The sequence below is a fragment of the Ranitomeya imitator genome, chromosome 4 (genome assembly GCF_032444005.1).
Source record: "Ranitomeya imitator isolate aRanImi1 chromosome 4, aRanImi1.pri, whole genome shotgun sequence".
Classification (NCBI taxonomy): domain Eukaryota; kingdom Metazoa; phylum Chordata; class Amphibia; order Anura; family Dendrobatidae; genus Ranitomeya; species Ranitomeya imitator.
In genome coordinates this window covers 452,268,114-452,288,445 of record NC_091285.1, presented here as the reverse complement: position 1 = coordinate 452,288,445, position 20,332 = coordinate 452,268,114, and the positions used below count along the sequence as shown (strand labels likewise).

At 41.5% G+C, this 20,332-nt stretch overlaps 1 protein-coding gene across 1 annotated transcript in view; it reads left to right on the top strand.

Annotated features, from left to right (window-relative positions):
- LOC138676451 (uncharacterized) overlaps positions 1–20,332 on the top strand; it is a 101,891-nt gene that overhangs the window by 62,916 nt on the left and 18,643 nt on the right. Inside the window, exons 4-14 of the mRNA XM_069765760.1 lie at positions 553–614; positions 1,282–1,439; positions 4,345–4,454; positions 5,258–5,322; positions 5,485–5,630; positions 9,847–9,971; positions 11,249–11,301; positions 11,962–12,113; positions 13,272–13,375; positions 15,263–15,327; positions 19,142–19,287. Coding sequence (XP_069621861.1) covers positions 553–614; positions 1,282–1,439; positions 4,345–4,454; positions 5,258–5,322; positions 5,485–5,630; positions 9,847–9,971; positions 11,249–11,301; positions 11,962–12,113; positions 13,272–13,375; positions 15,263–15,327; positions 19,142–19,287 — 1,186 coding nt within the window. The remainder of the gene's footprint in view (positions 1–552; positions 615–1,281; positions 1,440–4,344; positions 4,455–5,257; positions 5,323–5,484; positions 5,631–9,846; positions 9,972–11,248; positions 11,302–11,961; positions 12,114–13,271; positions 13,376–15,262; positions 15,328–19,141; positions 19,288–20,332) is intronic.

Genomic DNA, 20,332 nt, shown 5'->3' with positions numbered 1-20,332 from the left:
AGGTAAGTATGAAATGTTTTTTTCTTTATGTTGTTCAGTAAAGCTATTAATAAAGGGTTTTCCTAATGGTGGACACCCCCATTTAAGTATTTTCTTATGTGATGGCATATTTCTAAGACCTACTATCAATTTATGTTCAGTGAGAGTCCAAACTCTAGGACCAAAGACCGATGTTGGGAAAAAGGGATTATAGCGCAGTAGTATTTCCCTTTCAAAATTCTCCCAACGTAGTTACGCCCCTGGTTGTATAGGGTGCTCCAGATGGCTTGATTTACTTGAATGAAGCTCCAATTCATGGTGATAAGGGGGCAAAGTGCAGAGGAAAGGCAGCACAGTATCCCTTCCATTCGCTGGATTGTTGGTATTTCCAGAGGTGAGACCACCACCTATCATAGTCTAGCAAAATGCCAACAACTTATAGGCTGGGGAATCTTTTTAAGTGGTTAATTATTTGCTTAACTACTCTACTTAATGAATATAATTGGCCTTTCTTTTGCTTGCCATAGTAGAATGAAAATATAGCATAATTTTTTTATATAATCTTTATTTCAGCTGACAAGAGTTTACCAAGAAAAATTTAGTAATTTTAAGTCTGTGACTGTCATAGCGTTAAGGTAAGTAAACCATTTTTAACCCTTTTATTTATTAAAATATCTTATAGATTTTTTTTTTAATATTACACTGTTGTACAGTTTTTGGCATAAACTGTACAAAAAAAGTAGCAAATGATGGATATGCAAAAAATGTTGCAATTTTTCTTGGCACTTGAGTATTTTGGAAAGTGACATGAAAAGTATGAGTGGTCTTGAAGGTGATCCCCAAAGCTTGTACATTTTTGTGGTATACATTTCACCACATATCTGTAAGCAGATGTAGATACTGGTTTCTGACAGAAATAACTTCCATTGTGACAAATTTTTTTAAAAGGCAAGCAATCTTTTTTTAGTTTGGCGCAAATCAGTTACATAGTTTTTATTCTGGAGACAGTCATAAGTAATAAAAATAGCGGATGTAAAAAAAATAATAAATGTGGATATACAGTTTAATATAGTTTCAAGGGATTTGCTAGGAAAATATCTAATGTATTTGGGCAACTATAGTTTGAATAGTGGATATTTATTGTAAAAGAGCTCATCAATCAAAGATATTGTAACATGCCGCGCCACATTTATCTGCACCAATAATGGTTGGCTCAGATACACTATGGAGCAGAAAGAAAGTGCAAAAAGTTGGCACCAATAGCTTTGAGATGTCTTCATTGTTGGTAACTTGCTTTTACAGTCAAGGATCTGTGATTGCTACAACTGAGCTTGAATTTGCAAATTCTACAGTACCTGTTCCCTCTTCTGACAATACTGTACGGGCCCTGGTCAGCAGCCTCCAGAGCGATAATTTTGTCGGGGATTTACAACTCAAAAGTGAAAGCATCAACTCAAATGGTAAGACAAACTGCAATATATACATGACTTTTGGATATGGGATGGGCCCTCACTCCATCTAAAAACAACCATAACTACAGTAAACCTAGACACTGGAATAAATACACAAAACACATTTTTTTGGTTGTGAAAATGGCCACAGCTTTATTTTAATCACAGTATTAAAACAATCACAGTAGAAGTCAGGTGTAATGCTAGTACATTGGGATTCACAAGTACTGAGATATCTCCAGCTGTCTGACATACAGCACCAGGACAGACAGCCATAATAGGGAAAACTTTCAGGGCACCAATGACCCTATTATCCTCAATCTATAGCCATAACCTCTGTGCCCTGCCCCAATTGACGTTACAATTGCAATGTCCTGGATGCTGTTAACCCCCATGAGGTTTTACATTCTCTATTAGTTAAAATGACTCCACCTCAACTTGTCTGCAACTTCCACCTGACTCCTAAACCGCAAAGCTGGGGCGGGTTATAAATTCCAAGCCATATGACACTTTTAGCCATTTTTTAAAATAAATTAAGCACTTATTTCACTTTACTAAGCTAATAAATTAATGCCCCAGTAAAAGCATTAAGGGGATCCGACTTGGCAAACCTCAGGCTCACAAAGAGTCATCTTATAGAGCTCAGGAGAGCCAAAAAACCCTGTGGAGAAAACCTCTAGGAAACCATGATGGAAGGATTGTGCTTCCCTTGGACTTAAAGCTAACATTAACTCTTTATAACCATGATAAAATTGATGTTTCCCCCAGTTTTACCAGTGAGAGAAAGGGGAGAGAGAGAGAAGATAGAGTTACACCCTCTATATAAACTCCACCTCCGCACAGTAAGACACCAGGCACAAACATAATGTGCTTCTTCCTGTTAAAGTAGAATCACTCTTGCTTAAAGTCTACACAGCTATACAAACAATCTTGCAGGAGTTACAGGGCCACCCCTCCCAAAGTCATGTCTCCCTCTATTTAGTGCTGGGGTAGTTTCTGTATAACAAGTATTGCCACTGAAAAAAACACAGAAAGATGCCACTGAATCAAGCAGTTGACATGCCGTTTATCCGCTTAACAAGTAAATCAAAACAACTACATTCTTATAACTTAAAATAGGCATGCCGTCCGGTGAACTATGTCCTAGGTTGATCCTGAGAATGAGTGAGTTCTATTCAGTGGTTTTGTTGTTCTTACACTTTGAAATATACAGCAAGGTCCAGAAATATTTGGAAAGTGACAGAAGTTTTGACATTTCAGCTGTTCACCAAAATATATTTAAGATATTGAAGAGTTTTATAACCATATTGGTTTAAAGTGCAGACCCTCAGCTTTAGTTTGAGGGTATTCACATCCTAATTGGAGGAAAGGTTTAGGAATTACCGCTCTTTAATATTTATCGGCCTCTTTTTAAAAGGACCAAAAGCAATAGAACAATTATCTCTTGTTAATCCATCATCAATTAAACAGGTATAAGGCCAGAAGCTGATCCCAGATCTGGCATTTGCATTTGGGAGCTGTTGCTGTGAACCCACAATATGCGGTCAAAGAACCTCTCAATGGAAGATAATCAGACTGTTATTAGACTGAAAAAAAGAAATACATCATAGAGATAGCAGAAATTTTAGGAGTGGCCAAATCAACACTGGTGAGGTTGGGAACTCCAAAAGGAGTCAACAGAGATGCACAAGGTGCAACCATTAATCAGCATAAAAATAGAAAGGCCAGATTAGATTTTGCCAAAACAACATCTAAAGAAGTCAGCCCATTTTGGAAAAGTGTTATTTGAATAGATGAAAGTAAGATCAACCTTTGCCAGCATGATGGGAAGAAGAAAATCTGGAGAAGGTTTGGAACACAACACATTCTCTGTAAACCATGGTGGAGGCAGTGTGATGGCATGGACATGCATGGCTTCCAATGGTGCTGAGTCATTAGTGTTTATTGATGACATGACTGAAGAATGCAGCAGGATAAATTCTGGAGTGTAAAGAGTTATACTTTCTTCTCACAGTCAACCAAATGCAGCAAGATTATTTGGGTGGTGCTTCACAGTACAGATGGACAATGACCCAAACGTACTGTCAAAGCAACCCAGGAGTTTTCTTTAAGACAAAGAAGTGGAATATTCTGAAACTGCCAAGTCAATCACCAGATCTCATCCTCCATTGAGCATGCATTTCACATGTTTAAGACAAAACTTAAGGCAGAAAGACCCACAAAGAAGCAACAATTTAAGTCAGCTGCAATACAGGACTGGCAAAGCATCACAAAGAAGGAAGCCCAGCGTTTGTTGACCATGGTAGTCCATAGTTTCCAGACTTCAGGTGACCATGGTGGTCCATAGTTTCCAGACTTCAGGAAGTCACTGCCTGCAAAGGATTCTCTACAAAGTATTAAAAATGAACTTTTTTTATGGTAAAGTTAATTTGCCCAATTTTTTTAAGCTCCTGAAACGAGGAGGCTTTGTAGTAAAATGGCTAAATGTTTCACAGGATATTTTTGTTCAACTCCTTTAAACCTGAAAATGATTTGCACTCTAGTTGCATCTTAGTTGTTTCATTTTAAATAAAAAATAGAGCTCAAATCATGAAGATTCGCTTACTGTCCGAATATCTCTGGACCCAAATGTATACTTCAGCAAGGTATGAATCTTAATAATAATAATAATAATAATTTTATTTATATAGCGCCAACATATTCCGCAGCGCTTTACAAATTATAGAGGGAATCTTTGTAAAGTCTGTACTATAGCCTATTTTTTATTTTAACATTGTAGCATTGTAGGTCATTGCTTTCAAATCTGATCCTAATTTTCTAACCTGATCTTGTCAACTGACAGCTAGAATCTTAGCAAAATGAAGGAAATTTATAAGATTTCTATCTTTACAATAATTCTCTTTTTGTTTTACAGGCGCTAACCTGAGTAACCTAGCGCCACTCGATGTTTCAATCAGTTTCCTCATTATGATTCCATATAATCAATCATCCCAAAATATTCTGAAAACCCAGGCAAACAATTGGGTATGTTCAGTTTCTTGGTATAAGTTTAAATTACCTATATTCATGTGACTGATAACCATTATTGTGATTAATAATGCAGAATATCTGACCTTGTTTAAAGGGAACCTGTCAAACGTTTTGTACTCCCAATGCCTGCTCACATCATGTGTGAATTACACCTAATCAACCAAGTAGGTAGAGACACTATAGAGACAACTAATGCTGTCAGACCAGTATTTCTGCTCTGGTGTAATTGACGTTGCCGTGGATAGGACTTTTAGATGACATTCTCTGTCCATGGAGATGGCCGTCAAGCATATTGGCAGGAATAAGATGTGAATAACTTCTCTTTAAACTGCAGCATCTCCAAATTCTTGATTGCATTGACTTAATCAGCATGTGGCACAATCAGGTGGCGTTCAGCTACATTTCTAGCAAATGACACATCAATCCTTTTGGAGATTGCAGCTGGTGATGACAGTTTTGGGGTCAAAATCCTTCTGACAGACTTTTAATAGGCGAAATTGGAAGCATCCCAATTTTGAGAAAAAAAATCTGAACAAAATCCGTTTACCATAGTAGACCATGAGTAAGGCATGGAGTTGAAACGTGTAGGTCTTATTAACCCTGAGATGCACCCATTGTCAATGTCTATGGCTCAAGTTTAAAAAGTGCTATAATGTTTTACCTTCAAGACTATAAGCCGCAACCCTCGCTAGATTCTCTTCAAGTGTTCATCACAATATTTCTTAGTGAATTATTCAGAAAATTCCATACTAATGAGGACTTTCTATTTATTTTGCATTTTATTTTTTACTTTCCAGGTCAATAATACCTTATTATTGCTACCAAATATTACAACATCAGAAAATGCATCTGTCACCTTCACGTAAGTAATGTCAGGCATTGCTTAGTTCAAGGACTGAGTGTCATCAACTTTATAGACAAATTAAGTCATAAAAATTCATATTAATCAGCATCATTAAGTATTAGAGATACTCCACTTGCATTTTCACGGCTTTAAGGACCCTGTTTTATATCTACGTTTCAGGAACAACAGCGGATGGACTCTTTATAGTGTGGTATTTCCTATTATTACTCCTCTTTTATTTGATGTGGATGCAGCTCTCGGTAACTTTATATCAAACAGGAAGAATGCCGAATTCACCATTGTACCCAGTACACTTACCATTCAAGGTAAAATGATTTTTCCCCAGCCAACTGTATAGAGCTCCTGATAACTTTTATAGATCTTTATAAACTGTAAGCAGCAAAAACGGAAGACAGCACTCCAAGATATGTGACAAAAAAGAGTGGTAGATTTAACCCATGGTGGCAACGTTTCGCTTCAAATGCGTGAACCTTACTCAAGCAATAACAAGGTGCAAGTGCCATATAGATATAGGCAGAGTGATCATAATTATATAACATTAGCAAAACTACATATAAAGTGCATGTACATACAGTGGGGGAAATAAGTATTTGATCCCTTGCTGATTTTGTAAGTTTGCCCACTGACAAAGACATGAACAGTCTATAATTTTTAGGGTAGGTGTTGTGAATTCTGTTGTCGGGCTCCCTCCTGTGGTCATGAATGGTACTTCGGCTGGTTCTGTCCATGGACTTCCTCTGGTGGGTGTTTCTGAGTTTCCTTCCACAGGTGACGAGGTTAATTCGTTAGTGGGCTGCTCTATTTAACTCCACTTAGATCTTTGCTCCCAGCCACCTGTCAATGTTCCAGTATTGGTCTAGTTCACTCCTGGATCGTTCTTGTGACCTGTTTCCCTGCAGAAGCTAAGTTCCAGCTTGTATTTCTTTGGTTTGCTATTTTTTTGTCCAGCTTGCTATTTTTTGTTGTCTTGCTTGCTGGAAGCTCTGGGACGCAGAGGGAGCGCCTCCGCACCGTGAGTCGGTGTGGAGGGTCTTTTTGCGCCCTCTGCGTGGTCTTTTTGTAGGTTTTTGTGCTGACCGCAAAGTAACCTTTCCTATCCTCGGTCTGTTCAGTTAGTCGGGCCTCACTTTGCTAAATCTATTTCATCTCTGTGTTTGTATTTTCATCTTACTCACAGTCATTATATGTGGGGGGCTGCGTTTTCCTTTGGGGAATTTCTCTGAGGCAAGGTAGGCTTTATTTTCCTATCTTCAGGGCTAGCTAGTTCCTTAGGCTGTGCCGAGTTGCATAGGGAGCGTTAGGCGCAATCCACGGCTATTTCTAGTGTGTTTGATAGGATTAGGGATTGCGGTTAGCAGAGTTCCCACGTCCCAGAGCTCGTCCTTAATTATCAGTAACTATCAGATCATTCCGTGTGCTCTTAACCACCAGGTCCATTATTGTCCTGACCACCAGGTCATAACAGGTAGGTTAACTTTAACACTGAAAGATAGTTATATAGCAAGTTATAAAAGATTTATGTTAAACAATAGAGAGAATTCAGAGCTGTTATAGGACAACTTGCATGAGCTCTATAACAGTATGTGGCTCTAGAAACTGCCTAGTGGCCATTCTCAGTACTGAAGCTCAGCGCCTATTCATTTAAAAAGGAGCTGAGCTGCGGTACTTGAGAATTGCCACTAAACAGTAGGGTTCTGCTCTGTACACTGTGTACGTCTTCAGCAAACAGTTGATCAGTGGGGGTTGAATGATTTGAGATTGATGATCTACACTACAGATATGTCTTCAATGTGTAAAGGTACATTCACACATAACGATCTCGTTAACGATATCGTTGCTTTTTGTGACGTAGCAACGATATCGTTAACGAAATCGTTATGTGTGACAGCGACCAACGATCAGGCCCCTGCTGGGAGATCGTTGGTCGCTGGGAATGATCAGGACCTTTTTTTTTGCTCGCTGATCACCCGCTGTCATCGCTGAATCGGCGTGTGTGACTCCGATCCAGCGATGTGTTAACTGGTAACCAGGGTAAATATCGGGTTACTAAGCGCAGGGCCGCGCTTAGTAACCCGATGTTTACCCTGGTTACCATTGTAAAAGTTAAAAAAAACAAACAGTACATACTTACATTCCGGTGTCTGTCCCCCGGCATCAGCTTCCCTGCACTGTGTCAGCGCCGGCCGGCCATAAAGCAGAGCACAGCGGTGTCACAGACACCGGAATGTAAGTATGTGTTTGTTTTTTTTAACTTTTACAATGGTAACCAGGGTAAACATCGGGTTACTAAGCGCGGCCCTGCGCTTAGTAACCCGATGTTTACCCTGGTTACCCGGGGACTTCGGCATCGTTGGTCGCTGGAGAGCTGTCTGTGTGACAGCTCTCCAGCGACCACACAACGACCTAAGCAGTGACGCTGCAGTGATCGGCATCGCAGGGGCGTAGCTAGAGCTTTTGCCGCCCGGGGCTGCTCCCGAGTTTGGCTCCCCCCCCCCCCCCTCGGCTCAATACACACAAAGGTTACCAAAAATAGGGCAACACACATGATAGGGTCTGCAAAAAAAAAAACAAGTTCTGCTTACCTGACCGCGCTCCTGCTCTCTCCACGCAGCTGAAGCGTGCACTCGCCGGCGACTGACAATGACGTCAGAAGCCGTCGACGTGTGCGCTGCGGCCGACTTCAGCTGCCAGCCTCCAAATGGCTGGTGGCTGTTGTTAACTATTGACGTACGGGCGCGGGCCCGCACGTCAATAGCGTTAAACAGCTGCAGCGCCGGCCGCGGTTTTAGAGGGCCCCGGGCGAAAGAGTCTCAGTGGGCCCCCCCTTTAACACAAAGCATGATTCATGATGCAGATACAGCAGAGAAATATAGCATAGCCACATAGCATATAACACAGCCCACGTAGCATATAGCACAGCCACGTAGTGTATAACACAGCCCACGCAGTATATAGCACAGCCCACATAGCGTATAGCACAGCCACGTAGTATATAACACAGCCACGTAGTATATAACACAGCCATGTAGTATATTGCACAGCCCACGTAGCATATTGCCCAGCCACGTAGTATATTGCCCAGCCACGTAGTATATTGCCCAGCCACGTAGTATATTGCCCAGCCACGTAGTATATTGCCCAGTCACGTAGTATATTGCCCAGCCACGTAGTATATTGCTCAGTGATGGAGTATACAGCACAGAGCCACGTAGTATACAGACTTAAAATAAAAAATAAACATATACTCACCCTCCGATGAATTCTGGCCCTGTATCGCACGAGGCAGCTTCCAGTCCCAGGGTTGGTATGAGCGCAGGACCTGTGATGACGTTGCGGTCACATGACCGTGACGTCATGGCAGGTCCTTCTCACATACCATCCTTGGCACCGGAAGCTGCCGCTTGCATGGAGCGGGCACTGGAGCGTTGCGAGGAGCAGGAAAGGCGATGGAGGGTGAGTTTAGCAGGTTTTTTCATTTTTTTATTATTTTTAACATGACATATTTTTACTATTGATGCTGCATAGGCAGCATCAATAGTAAATAGTTGGGGACACACAGGGTTAATAGCAGCGGTAACGGAGTGCGTTACACCGCGGCCCGTTACCGCTGCTATTAACCCTGTGTGAGTGGTGACTGGAGGGGATTATGGAGCGGGCGCTGATTGTGGGGAGTATAGAGCAGGCGCCGGGCACTGACTGCAGCGGAGGGACTAATCGGACTGTGCCCGTCGCTGATTGGTCGCGGCAGCCATGACAGGCAGCTGCCGAGACCAATCAGCGACGACAGACAGAGGCCGCGACCAATGAATATCCGTGAAAGAAAGAAAGACAGAAGGACAGACAGAAAGACGGAAGTGTGACCCTTAGACAATGATGTAATATATATATATATATATATATATACATATATACTTCTCACCTGTGTCTTGCCTCTCTGTTGTTTTCTGTCTCTGTTCTCACATCTTTTCTGTCTCCCGCTCTGATTTTCATATTTCCTTCTGCCTCTTCTTCCTGCTTGTCCGTGGCTCCGCCCCCGACATTTAGCCCCGCCCCTCCATGGCTCTTCACAGTGTGAGAGCTGTGACGCTGCTGGAGCGGTTGGATCGGAGCTTCTGCTGCTGACTGCAGGTGCGGGGGTGAGTCACAGCGTGTGTGACTGTGTGCCCCTGCTACACTGCAGCCAGCAACTCTGCACGGCCACGCGCACTGCCAGCGCTCTGCTCCAGTCCTCACAATGCTGGGAGGAAGGAGCAGAGAATGAGTGCGCGCAGCCGTGCTGATAACCGCCCCCACATTGTGCCGCCCGGGGCGGCCCGCACCCCCCTTCCTACGCCACTGCGGCATCGTTGTCTATATCGCTGCAGCGTCGCTAAATGTGACGGTACCTTAAGTCTTGGACAAGCATTTGAATATATACTTGCCATCATTTTACCATTTTTTTTAAGTTATTAAATTTGCAGCATGTCTTATATGTAATTTTGCATAAACTATATAAACTGTATTTGACATACTCTTTTATAGGAAAATCACCCACACTTAACACCATCAGCCCTCCTCTAAGAATACTAGATGTACCTCAATCACTCGACCTATCAACGAAATCCAGTGCTACCTTTCAACAATACAGCAAAGCAATCGAAGATTCTGTAAGTTTCGCTAATATGTTGCAGAAATGTTTAATTCTCATCTCATAGAATTATTAAAATCAAGAAAAATCTAGGTTTGCAGACATTTTGTTTACTTAAAGGGAATCTGTCACCAGGTGTTTGCTACCTCATCTGACAGCAGCATAATGTAGGAAACAAAGACCCTGATTCCAAGGATGTGTCACTTAGTTTACTGAGTGGAGCAGTTATAACTAAATCAGAGTTTTCAGATGGAGCTAACTCCGCCCACACCACAATGCTCTATGTACATTGTCTATTGACAGTGAGCTGCTTATCAGAGGAGGGGGGCGTGGTCAGTCTAGCAGTAGCCTGAACTGTAGTCCGGACAGTTATAATCTCCAGGTGATAAAGCCTTCATTGTAAGTAACAGCAGCACAAAGCCTAATAAGTAACATATCGCCGAAATTTGTATTTCAGCCTCTATCTTCTGCTGTCTTCAGATTACATAGCAAACACCTGATGATGACAGATTCCATTTAATGCTCAATGTTTGAATGATAAATGTGCAGAATAACTATGTCTAGCTATTAGGGATCAGATGCACTTTTCTGAAGGAATAAATTATTGGAAATTTTAATGATAGACAGCTTTGGTTGAAAAAGACATGTTCCTCTAAAAGAGGTAAAGTGGAGCTAGAATACTTTTGCTTTATTAAGGATATATATGAATATGTAACACAGATACATTTACATGGGTTATAAAAGTAATAAAAGAGGGAAATCCTGAGCTCCTCTCCCCTATCTCTGCTAACGATTAGGAAATAGCAATGTGCAGAAAAAATTATGCCACCTTTTGTGTCCATTGAAGCCTATAGACGCGTTAGTTTATATTTGGGGTGATTATTATCACTGAGCATTCAGCAACAAGAGAGTTGTGTGAATCTATCCTAGGGGCATGTTCACCCAATGTTTTCACATAGATTTTGATGTGTATTCTGCACCGAAATCTGTGTAAAATCCACTTACCATGCGTCTCCCATGAATTTCAATGGGAAATCTGCTCTTCAAAGAGCGCAAATTTTGTATCTATGCTGCAAAAAAAAAGTGGCAGGTCAGTTACTGGATTCCGCATGGATAAAATGGTAGATTAACCCCACAGCAATTACCCCCATTTATTTCTTTGGGATTTTTCCAAAAGAGGTGTGAATATACCCTAAGTGAACTCTAGACTTCCCTCATCTATCCTCCAAACATCATGGGCCCAATTCCACTGTTTAATTGTTCGTTTAATCTTGTTTTTTAATCTTTTCTTTCTAGTTTAAAGACATATTTGGGGAGCAGCAGGTAGAACCAATAGTAACAGGCTTCACGTAAGTAGCTGTTTTTCCATATATTGTTTCTAGAGTAATGATGATGTTCTGCAATATTTTCCCGCAGAATACTATCTCATTTCATACACATTTTTGCTATGTGCATACTCACGAGCGGTACCTGTCTGATCATGCCCAGGAAAAGTGGCATATGAGTTAATGAGGCAGACCACGCAACGGCTATGAAACGCATGATAGTGAATCCACAGCCATCCACATCGTCATCACGGTTATTGCATCTATAAGTTTGCTGCTTCACAATATGATTACTGTAGCTGCCGTATAACGAAATACATTGACCAATCCAGGATGGCTTGTAGGTGCCCCCTCTCCATGGCACGACAGATGCAGGGTCCGGTATTGCTTGTCATGTTTGCCTGGACTCAGACATATGGGCTAGGAGAACATGGATAGAAGGATCATATTATATGAATCATATTATCCATAACCCACGGTGTGTATCGCTAAGTGCCATGACTATCTAGTCCTGTAATAATAAGACTTGTGACAAACGCTGAATGCTGTAAATGCCACGGCACATAATCAGCCCATGTGGCACAACCTTTCATTTTCATTTTCCAGTGGTTTCTATGTTTTCTATTTCCCTACTATTAACGCTGTCACTCATACCCATCTGTCGTTGACATATATAATTCGCAGAAATGACCCTCTGAGTCGTATGGTCTCCGTCTATCTATATTTTCCAAGTGATGCGATAAACAAAACAACTGTGATCAACAAGATGGAAGCTAATGTAGGAACATTCACGAAAAGGAACCTCAATCTGGATCTCTTTCTACTGGATCCTAAAGGTAAAACAAGGAAGAATATAACCAATCAGCACGCATTCAAATATCACTTAGATTCCTCTTGGGGAATCGGTGGCCGAGCCGATAGAACTCGTCCCCATGCAGAACATTCAACTACTGTACCTGCCTGTTACTTCTTAGCCCCATACACAAAAAAGAAGATAACCCCTGTAAATTAATGTATTGTTTTCTTCGGATTATAAGACCCACTTTTTTTCCCCAAAATGTAAGGGGAAAATGGGGGTGCGTGTTATAATCCAAAAGTAGCTTACATAGGGGAGGTGGCTGCCATAGAGGGGGGTGCAGCAGCAACCCTGCCTCCTGGGACCCCGCTCCAAGGCAACCCCTTCCCCCTAGTAAGCTACAGTAAAAGCAGACTATTAGACGCACCATCATTTTATTAAAGAAAAAATCCCATTTTTATCCCCGGAATTTGATGTGTGTCATATAATCTGCAAAATACGGTAGGTCAGCCAACAATGACAAGGCTAAGAAATGCTTATATTTATGTTACTTTGCTTTAGAGATGATACTATTTTATTGGATATAGCTTTCTATAATGCTACGCTCCCGCAATGAGCTTTTATGGAGTTTTGACGTTGCAGAATTTCTGCACCTACTTTTTAAACTAGGTTCCTTGCGGTTTTTCATTGCTTTTTTATGTGTTCGGGTTTTTTTATCGCTGTTTTTGTCTCTTTTTGGTATGTCTTGTTTTAAATAAAGCTACTTTGTTTTTGATTTTTCCTGGTCTTCGACAACATTTTATTGCTATACTTAGGTGCAGAATACAATCATTTTTTATGCGTTTCCGCTGTGAAAACGCTAAAAACACACACACGTTTTTTTACCTGTTGATTTTCTGCATCCAATACCAGTCTATGGGAAAAAATTTCACAGAAAACCCAGCGTACTCACAAGAGATATTGACAAGCTGTGGATTAGAAACACACACGTCTGGTCATTTTATACTAAGTAAAATAAAAGCATGGTGTGCATGAGATTTCTATAAATCCATCCATTTTGCTAAAACTGTAAAACGCTGCATTTTCGATGCAGCGACAATGCGTAGCTTCAAAAATGCACCAAAAGCTCATGGTGGGAACGTAGCCTTAGAATCAAGAATTCTATAATGCCATTGTATTGTTTTTATTACACTTGCAGTTGGCGTTCAAGTGAGTTCCAATCTCATGCAGGACTATACTTCAAATCTGTCTAATGCTTCATCTTCTGACGCCATTGGATTCCAAAACACAGTGCTGGATTTGGTACGTACGGTACACCACAGTATATATAGTTTCTAATTAGGATAAAAAAAATACAGTGTGTCATTCATTATTCATGCCATTTATGGGGTTTCCCAGGGTATTTTCCCGTATAGGGAAAACATTGCAGATTTTACATCTGGATTTTGGGGACAGAATATCTTCTAGGCTTTATAGTACTAGAATATGCAAGCTGTAAAATATATTTACAGCATTAATTGACCAGAGATGCATAATTGAAGTCTGCAGCAATGCAATTTATGCTGCAGATGTTAGGGTGGCTTACCTGCATCATTTTTGCAATAATATCTGCATTGAGTTTTCTGCTAAGGGACGTCGATAGCAGAAATACATGTGTAAGCCTACCCTTCAAAATATTTTTATTTGTTTTGTGTAGGTATGCACAGCCAGTTTTAGTTAGTTTACAGCTTACTTTACTTATCTCTCCAAAACTGAACTTCTTCTGCTCCCACAGTCTACTAACCTCCCTAAATCTGACATTTCCCTCTCCGTGGGTGGCACCATAATAACACCCCGGCAGCAGGCGCGCTGTCTGGGTGTTATGTTTGACTCCGATCTCTCCTTCACATCCCATATACAATCTTTTTCCCGCTCGTGCCGCTTACACCTAAAGACCATCTCTAGAATCTGCCCTTTTCTCACCATGGAAAACAACAAAAACCCTCACTGTCGCCCTGATCCACTCCCACCTGGACTACTGTAATGCTCTATTAATTGGCCTCCCCCTCACGCGACTTTCCCCTCTCCAGTCCATCCTTAATGCAGCAGCCAGGGTCATCCATCTGGCCAATCGTTACTCGGACGCCTCCGCTCTTCGCCAGTCATTACACTGTCTGCCCATTCATTACAGGATATAATTCAAAGTACTTGTTCTCACCCACAAAGCTCTCCACAGTGCGGCACCCCCTTACATCTCCTCCTCATTTCGGTCTATCGGCCTAACCGACCGCTGCACTCTGCAAATGACTTTCAACTAACCTCTGCACTTATCCGTACCTCCCACTCCCAACTCCAAAACTTCTCCCGTGCTGCACCAATCCTCTGGAATGCTCTACCCCAAGATATTAGGACCATCCAAAATTTGCATAGTTTTAGGCGCTTGTTCAAAACACTATTGTTCAGAGCGGCCTACCACGGTCACTAATCAAAGTCATTTTATGTTTGTGTGTGTGTGTAGCCCATTCACTATCCCCATCTATCTCCCACCTTCTGAAGATGGCTGGACCATCATTGTAAATACATCATTGTAAATACACACCTGTGCTTTGTATCTCCCCCACCTGATTGTAGATTGTAAGCTCTCACGAGCAGGGTCATCTTATTTCGCTTTAATTATTGTATTGTTAATGTTGTTACTTATGTCTGTTGTGTTTGATACTGTTAGGCTATATTCACACTTTGCGGATTTTGCTGCGGATCCGCAGCGGATTTGACCGCTGCGGATCCGCAGCAGTTTCCCATGAGTTTACATTTCAATGTAAACCTATGGGAAACAAAAAACGCTGTGCACATGCTGCAGAAAAATCCGCGCGGAAACGCTGCGGATTACATTCCGCAGCATGTCACTTCTTTTCTGCGGATTTTCAGCTGCTCCAATAGAAAACTGCAGTTGAAAATCCGCAGAAGAAAACGCAGTAAAAACCGCGATAAATCCGCAGTGAAAACGCGCTGCGGTTTTCACTGCGGATTTTGGAATTCTGTTGCGGAAAAATCCGCAGTGGAATCTGCAAAGTGTGAACATAGCCTTAAACTGTAAAGCACTGCGGAATATGTTGGCGCTATATAAATAAAGATTATTATTATTATTATTATCTGAAGACCAAAGCTATAATAAAGGCTTCTGATATATTATTTCCACTTTATTTTCAGCTAACACCAGAATTAAAAAAATTCTATGGTAACAGTTTACAAGATCCACCATCAGTGTCTTTCAGGTATGACCTTCATATGGCAAAAACTGTATAAAATATTAATGAACAGACTTAAAAATGCATTTTAGATTACTCGCCATAGAGACTAGTGATCCATATATTACATCAGTATAAATACAGGGGGCTACGATTAAAAGATTGCCAAAATATCCATGAAAAGCACCTTGTTCATGACTATCCCCAAAGGCAATACATAATTTAGTATCAACATCTACAGTGGTTCGCCCTCTCATCTTTCCCACGACATGGTATTGTTCCAGCAAGGTTAATTTTTTGTTAAAGAGGACTTTTCACAAAATTTTTCATGTTGAACTGGACCAACGATATAAAAGTGGCTGCGGAGCGGAACAAAACATTTTTTATTTCACCTCTCCATTGCAGAGATATTAGCAATCAAGGTATTGACACCTAAAGACTTAAAGACGTTGTCCAATACTTTTTAAATGATGATCTATCCTTGGGTAGGTCATCAAATGTCTGATCGGTCGTGGTCTGACACCAGGCACCACCGCTGATCAAATGTTCGTGGTGTTGGCGATGGCTGAAGGCTGGAAGTGCTCAATTGCAGAGCTGCTCCATCTTCTAGTAGTAGCCACGGCTGGGTGCTGCACATTTGCCCCCTATTGATTTGAATAGGAGGTGAATGTTCAGTACCCTGCCACAGCCATTACCTGAAGACCGACCACTTCCTGCCTTCAACCTCCACCGATGACACCGAGAACAGCTGATCAGAGAGGGTGTCGGACTCTGATCGATCAGACTTTGATGACCTGTCCTAAAGATAGGTCATCAATGAAAAAGTAGTGGACAAGCTCTTTAACTTTTGGTCCACGTTGGTGTTACTAATTAGCATCTCAAACAGGAATAAGAAGTTCTTGTCCCAAATGAAAACATCCATTTGTGCTTAACTAAAAGCTTAAAAAAGTGATTGTTAGCCTGTTAAATGGCGCTGACAAACTCTATCAGGGGTATTAACAGCACCCCGGCTTGGGGTACATTATTCTATGCGCCCATCGGTGCACCGCTGACGTGATTGTTGGTGACCAATGAGTTACTATGACAGCCAGGAGCCTGTTGAAGACATCTGTGCTCCCTTGAAACCCAGCCTGTTACCGGGCTTCAAAGTAGACCGATTTCCATCTGTTTCACCAATTCACCCTACTTGGAATTTTTTTCCCGTTTTCCAGTACATTATGTGGTAAAATGAGTGTTGTCATTCAAAAATACAACTTATTCTGCAAAAAAAAGCTCTCATACGTCTATGTGGACAGAAAAGTTAAAAAAATAAGTTATGGTGTTTTGAAGAAGGGGAGGAAAAAAAACAGAAGTTGGCTGCCTTGGGGTTAAGTTAATCTAATCAAATTTCTCATAATTGTTTGTAATAATTGTTAATATTCTAGATTGTGTTTTGTTTTTTCCATGAAGTCTTTCAAGTTTTCTTCCATTTGACATATAATGACCCATAGAATTTTGGCACATACAGTAATAATGAGTTTTGGCAACTCATTTAAAGGGAAGGTGCCATCAAAAAAATTTTTTTACAGCAATTGAAAAAATGTAAATAATGTTTACATTTTCTTAAAAAAATGTTATCATTTGTTTATAATTTAGTAAAATATGAAAAATAATTTGAAAAAGTTTGGCTTTTCCACTTTTAAACACTAGGGGGAGCAGCTACTGAAATTGGACAAAAACCTAGTGTACAACTAGCTCACATTACTGCACTGCAGTAATTATGGACGGAGTCTGCTGACATGGTTGTGATGTCTCCTCTCCTCCACTTCTGGGTGTTTGTTATGGGATAAGAGCGGATGATATTCAGGAACCCAGTGAGCACCCATTTTGTTGGTGATTGCAAAGTTATACTGACAAGTAGACAGTCATCGAGGATGGCAGGCAGCAAGGATTCTGGGAGATATATGGTGGAGGGAGAAGGGTGACAGCAGCACAGAGTACTTCAGGAGAGCAGTGTGCTGGTCTATGGGGGGCACCCTGTTCGGTGCACTGAGTAGCCAGGGATTGGACATGGACGCTGTTTTTTGTACACATGGATGGACCGTCTGCTCCACAGAAATCCAGGAAACATTTCTGCAGATTTGGTCTGTTCTGATCCAGACTTTGCATGCAAAGACCCCATTCCCCTCCTGTCCTGGCGATGTATGAAAGCGAGGTGACAGGCGCAGTCTGGGGTGATGCTGTGAAGCAGGCTGGGGGGAAATGTAGCCATATTGTAATGATAAAAATGAGACCCCTCTCTTCAGCTGCCTCACCAGCCTTCCCCTGACTGCAGCTAACTGGAGGTCATGCTGTCCCCTCTATTACCCCAGACCTGTGTACAGCTGCTGAACCAGAACAACCCTAGAAAAGGGTCCCCTTTATGAAGATAATACTGCCATACAGATCACACATAATACCGCCATACATAACACTGTCCTATAGTTCTCACATACCATCATATAGATCGCAAATAACAACGCCATAGTGTTCTCACATAATATCGACATATAGATCACACAATACCGCCATAGTGTTCTCACATAATGCTGCCGTATAGATCACACATAATACCGTCAAATAGATCACACAATATACAGTCAAATAGTTCTCCCATACTACCACCATATAGATCACACATAATGCCGCCATAGTGTACTCACATACCACCATATAGATCACACATAATACCGCCACATACGTCTCACATAATACCGCCATATAGATCACACGCAATACCACCATATAATTCTCACATAATACTGCCACATAGATCACACATAATTCCACAATATAGTTCTCATATAATACCATCTTATAGCTTTTACGTCATTCCACAATACTGATCAAACATAATACCACCATACAGATCACATATAATACCGTCATATAGATCACACATAATGCCATAATACAGCATAACCCCCGCAGCTCCTGTTATTGCACGCACTGAGCTGTGTGTGCAATGGGGAAAGACATGCAGGGGGGAGAGGAGTGCATAGGAGAGGATTAGATACATGGCTCTGCAGACAGTATCACACAGTATAGGATTAGATACATGGCTCAGCACAGTATCACACAGGATAGGATTAGATACACGGCTCAGCAGTCAGTATCACATAGGAGAGGATTAGATACACGGCTCAGCACAGTATCACACAGTATAGTAATAGATACACGGTCTGATGTCCTGATGAGGAGCTGCAGTGAGAGGCAGGGCGGGAGCAGCACAGAGATTCTCTCCCTCCCCCCTCTGTTACCTCAGCACTCCTTCACCCTCTCTAGCGATGCTAGAGATTAAAGCCAGCTCACCTGCAGCATAGAAGAGGACAGTGAATTGCCGCTGCTGACAGTGTGAAGGGGGAGACAGATGGAGCTGCCCCTCCAACAGCGCAGCTCTCAAGTGGAGCTCACAGATACTCCAGAAAGATGGTGCCGATCTCCTGCCTCTGCTGTGATGTGGACGGCTCAGGGAGCATGGCCAGATCACAGCAGGGAGCAGCTCAATGCTAGGTATAGGGTCGGATGCCGACCGCTGACTCCTATGCCCAGGGCTGCCGTATTTGCAGAGTGTAAGTGTCGTGCTGGGACTCTTACACTCCTGCAAAGCAAAATGGCGGCGCCCAGTGGCTGAAAAAATAATTAATAATCAAAAAGATATTAACGTTAAAAAAATTAATTTTGTATTAAAAATAATTGTTTATATAACAATAATTTTTAATGGAAAAAAAATTGCCACACCTTCCCTTTAAGCAAGCAAATGAGTACACACATCATAAAACTGTACTTATTCCTTTTCATTTTCCATAATTTCTTCCTTTAGGAATTCTTCTGATGGACTAGCAGCTATGGATATCAACTACATACTTAACTACACAACGAATGTGGACAGTTCTTTATTGCTAACGTCTCTTATAAATAATACTGGTCTAATCAATATTATCCGCATATCAAGTTTGTCTGTGAATGGTAGGTCAATGCGAAAGATGATTGTCTTCACTCTGACTTATTTAGCCTGAATTTGTTGGCAGGGAAAGCTCAGTAGCTGTTACATTCTAACAGTAGCTGTTTATACGACAGGAAGATTCATTCAACCAAGTCTTCAGTCATTCCTTAAAGAGTTTTTTTTAGCCTACACGGTACTTAATGGGGTTGTCAAGATTGCCTTGTCCAGGCATGTACTATGGAGGACAGAGAATGAACTTCAATCCAATATTGCAGCCAGCATGCAGCCAGCGGGTAAGGAAAGGGTGAATCAAACACCCAAAAACCCCGCCCCTATGGCTGAAGATTGTTCCCTCCAAATTCAGGTGACAGAGTCCCTTTAAATACATGTGGCCATGTGCCGACTAGCTGTATGTGGCTTCGCTCAATGCAAGTGTAATGAGCGAGGAAGGACAAGTCTATTCATAATGTGGCAAGAGGTATGCAAATCACTGGCAACGGAGAATACGCACTCATAGAGTGACTACAGACTTGCTGCCCAGAGCTGAACAACGCCTTTCATTTCTGAATGGGTAGAGCATAATGTGATAAAACCAGTCCATCAGCAGTTCCTACTGAAACATACACCGGCATGTCAAGAATCTGCGCTAGCAAATAATTTTTGTCTGAGCTTACACTGGTGTTGTTTAAATGCTCCCCTGATGCATCATGTGGCCTCCGAGTTAAACAGCGTGCCACTATTATTAGCATAGTTCCCCAACCCGCATCACACATCAGTGACATACAAGCATCTTATTGTAAGTTATGTAACTTTTCTTGTTAGGGCAGATGCCATTCACATATACAAAATGGGCAAGTCCTTTACGTGGCAGCGCTGCATGCGGTCTGTATGGAGTCTGGTGTGTGTGGCAGCATATTTCAATGTTTGTAGTGTGTATAAGAATTAGACAGGGAATATAAAAAGTCTGTATACTCCTGTTAAAATGCCAGGTTTTTGTTATGTTAAAAAAATCATATCAAGAAGCACTATTTCCGAACTTTTCAGAACTTTTTTTCATTTTTAACATCA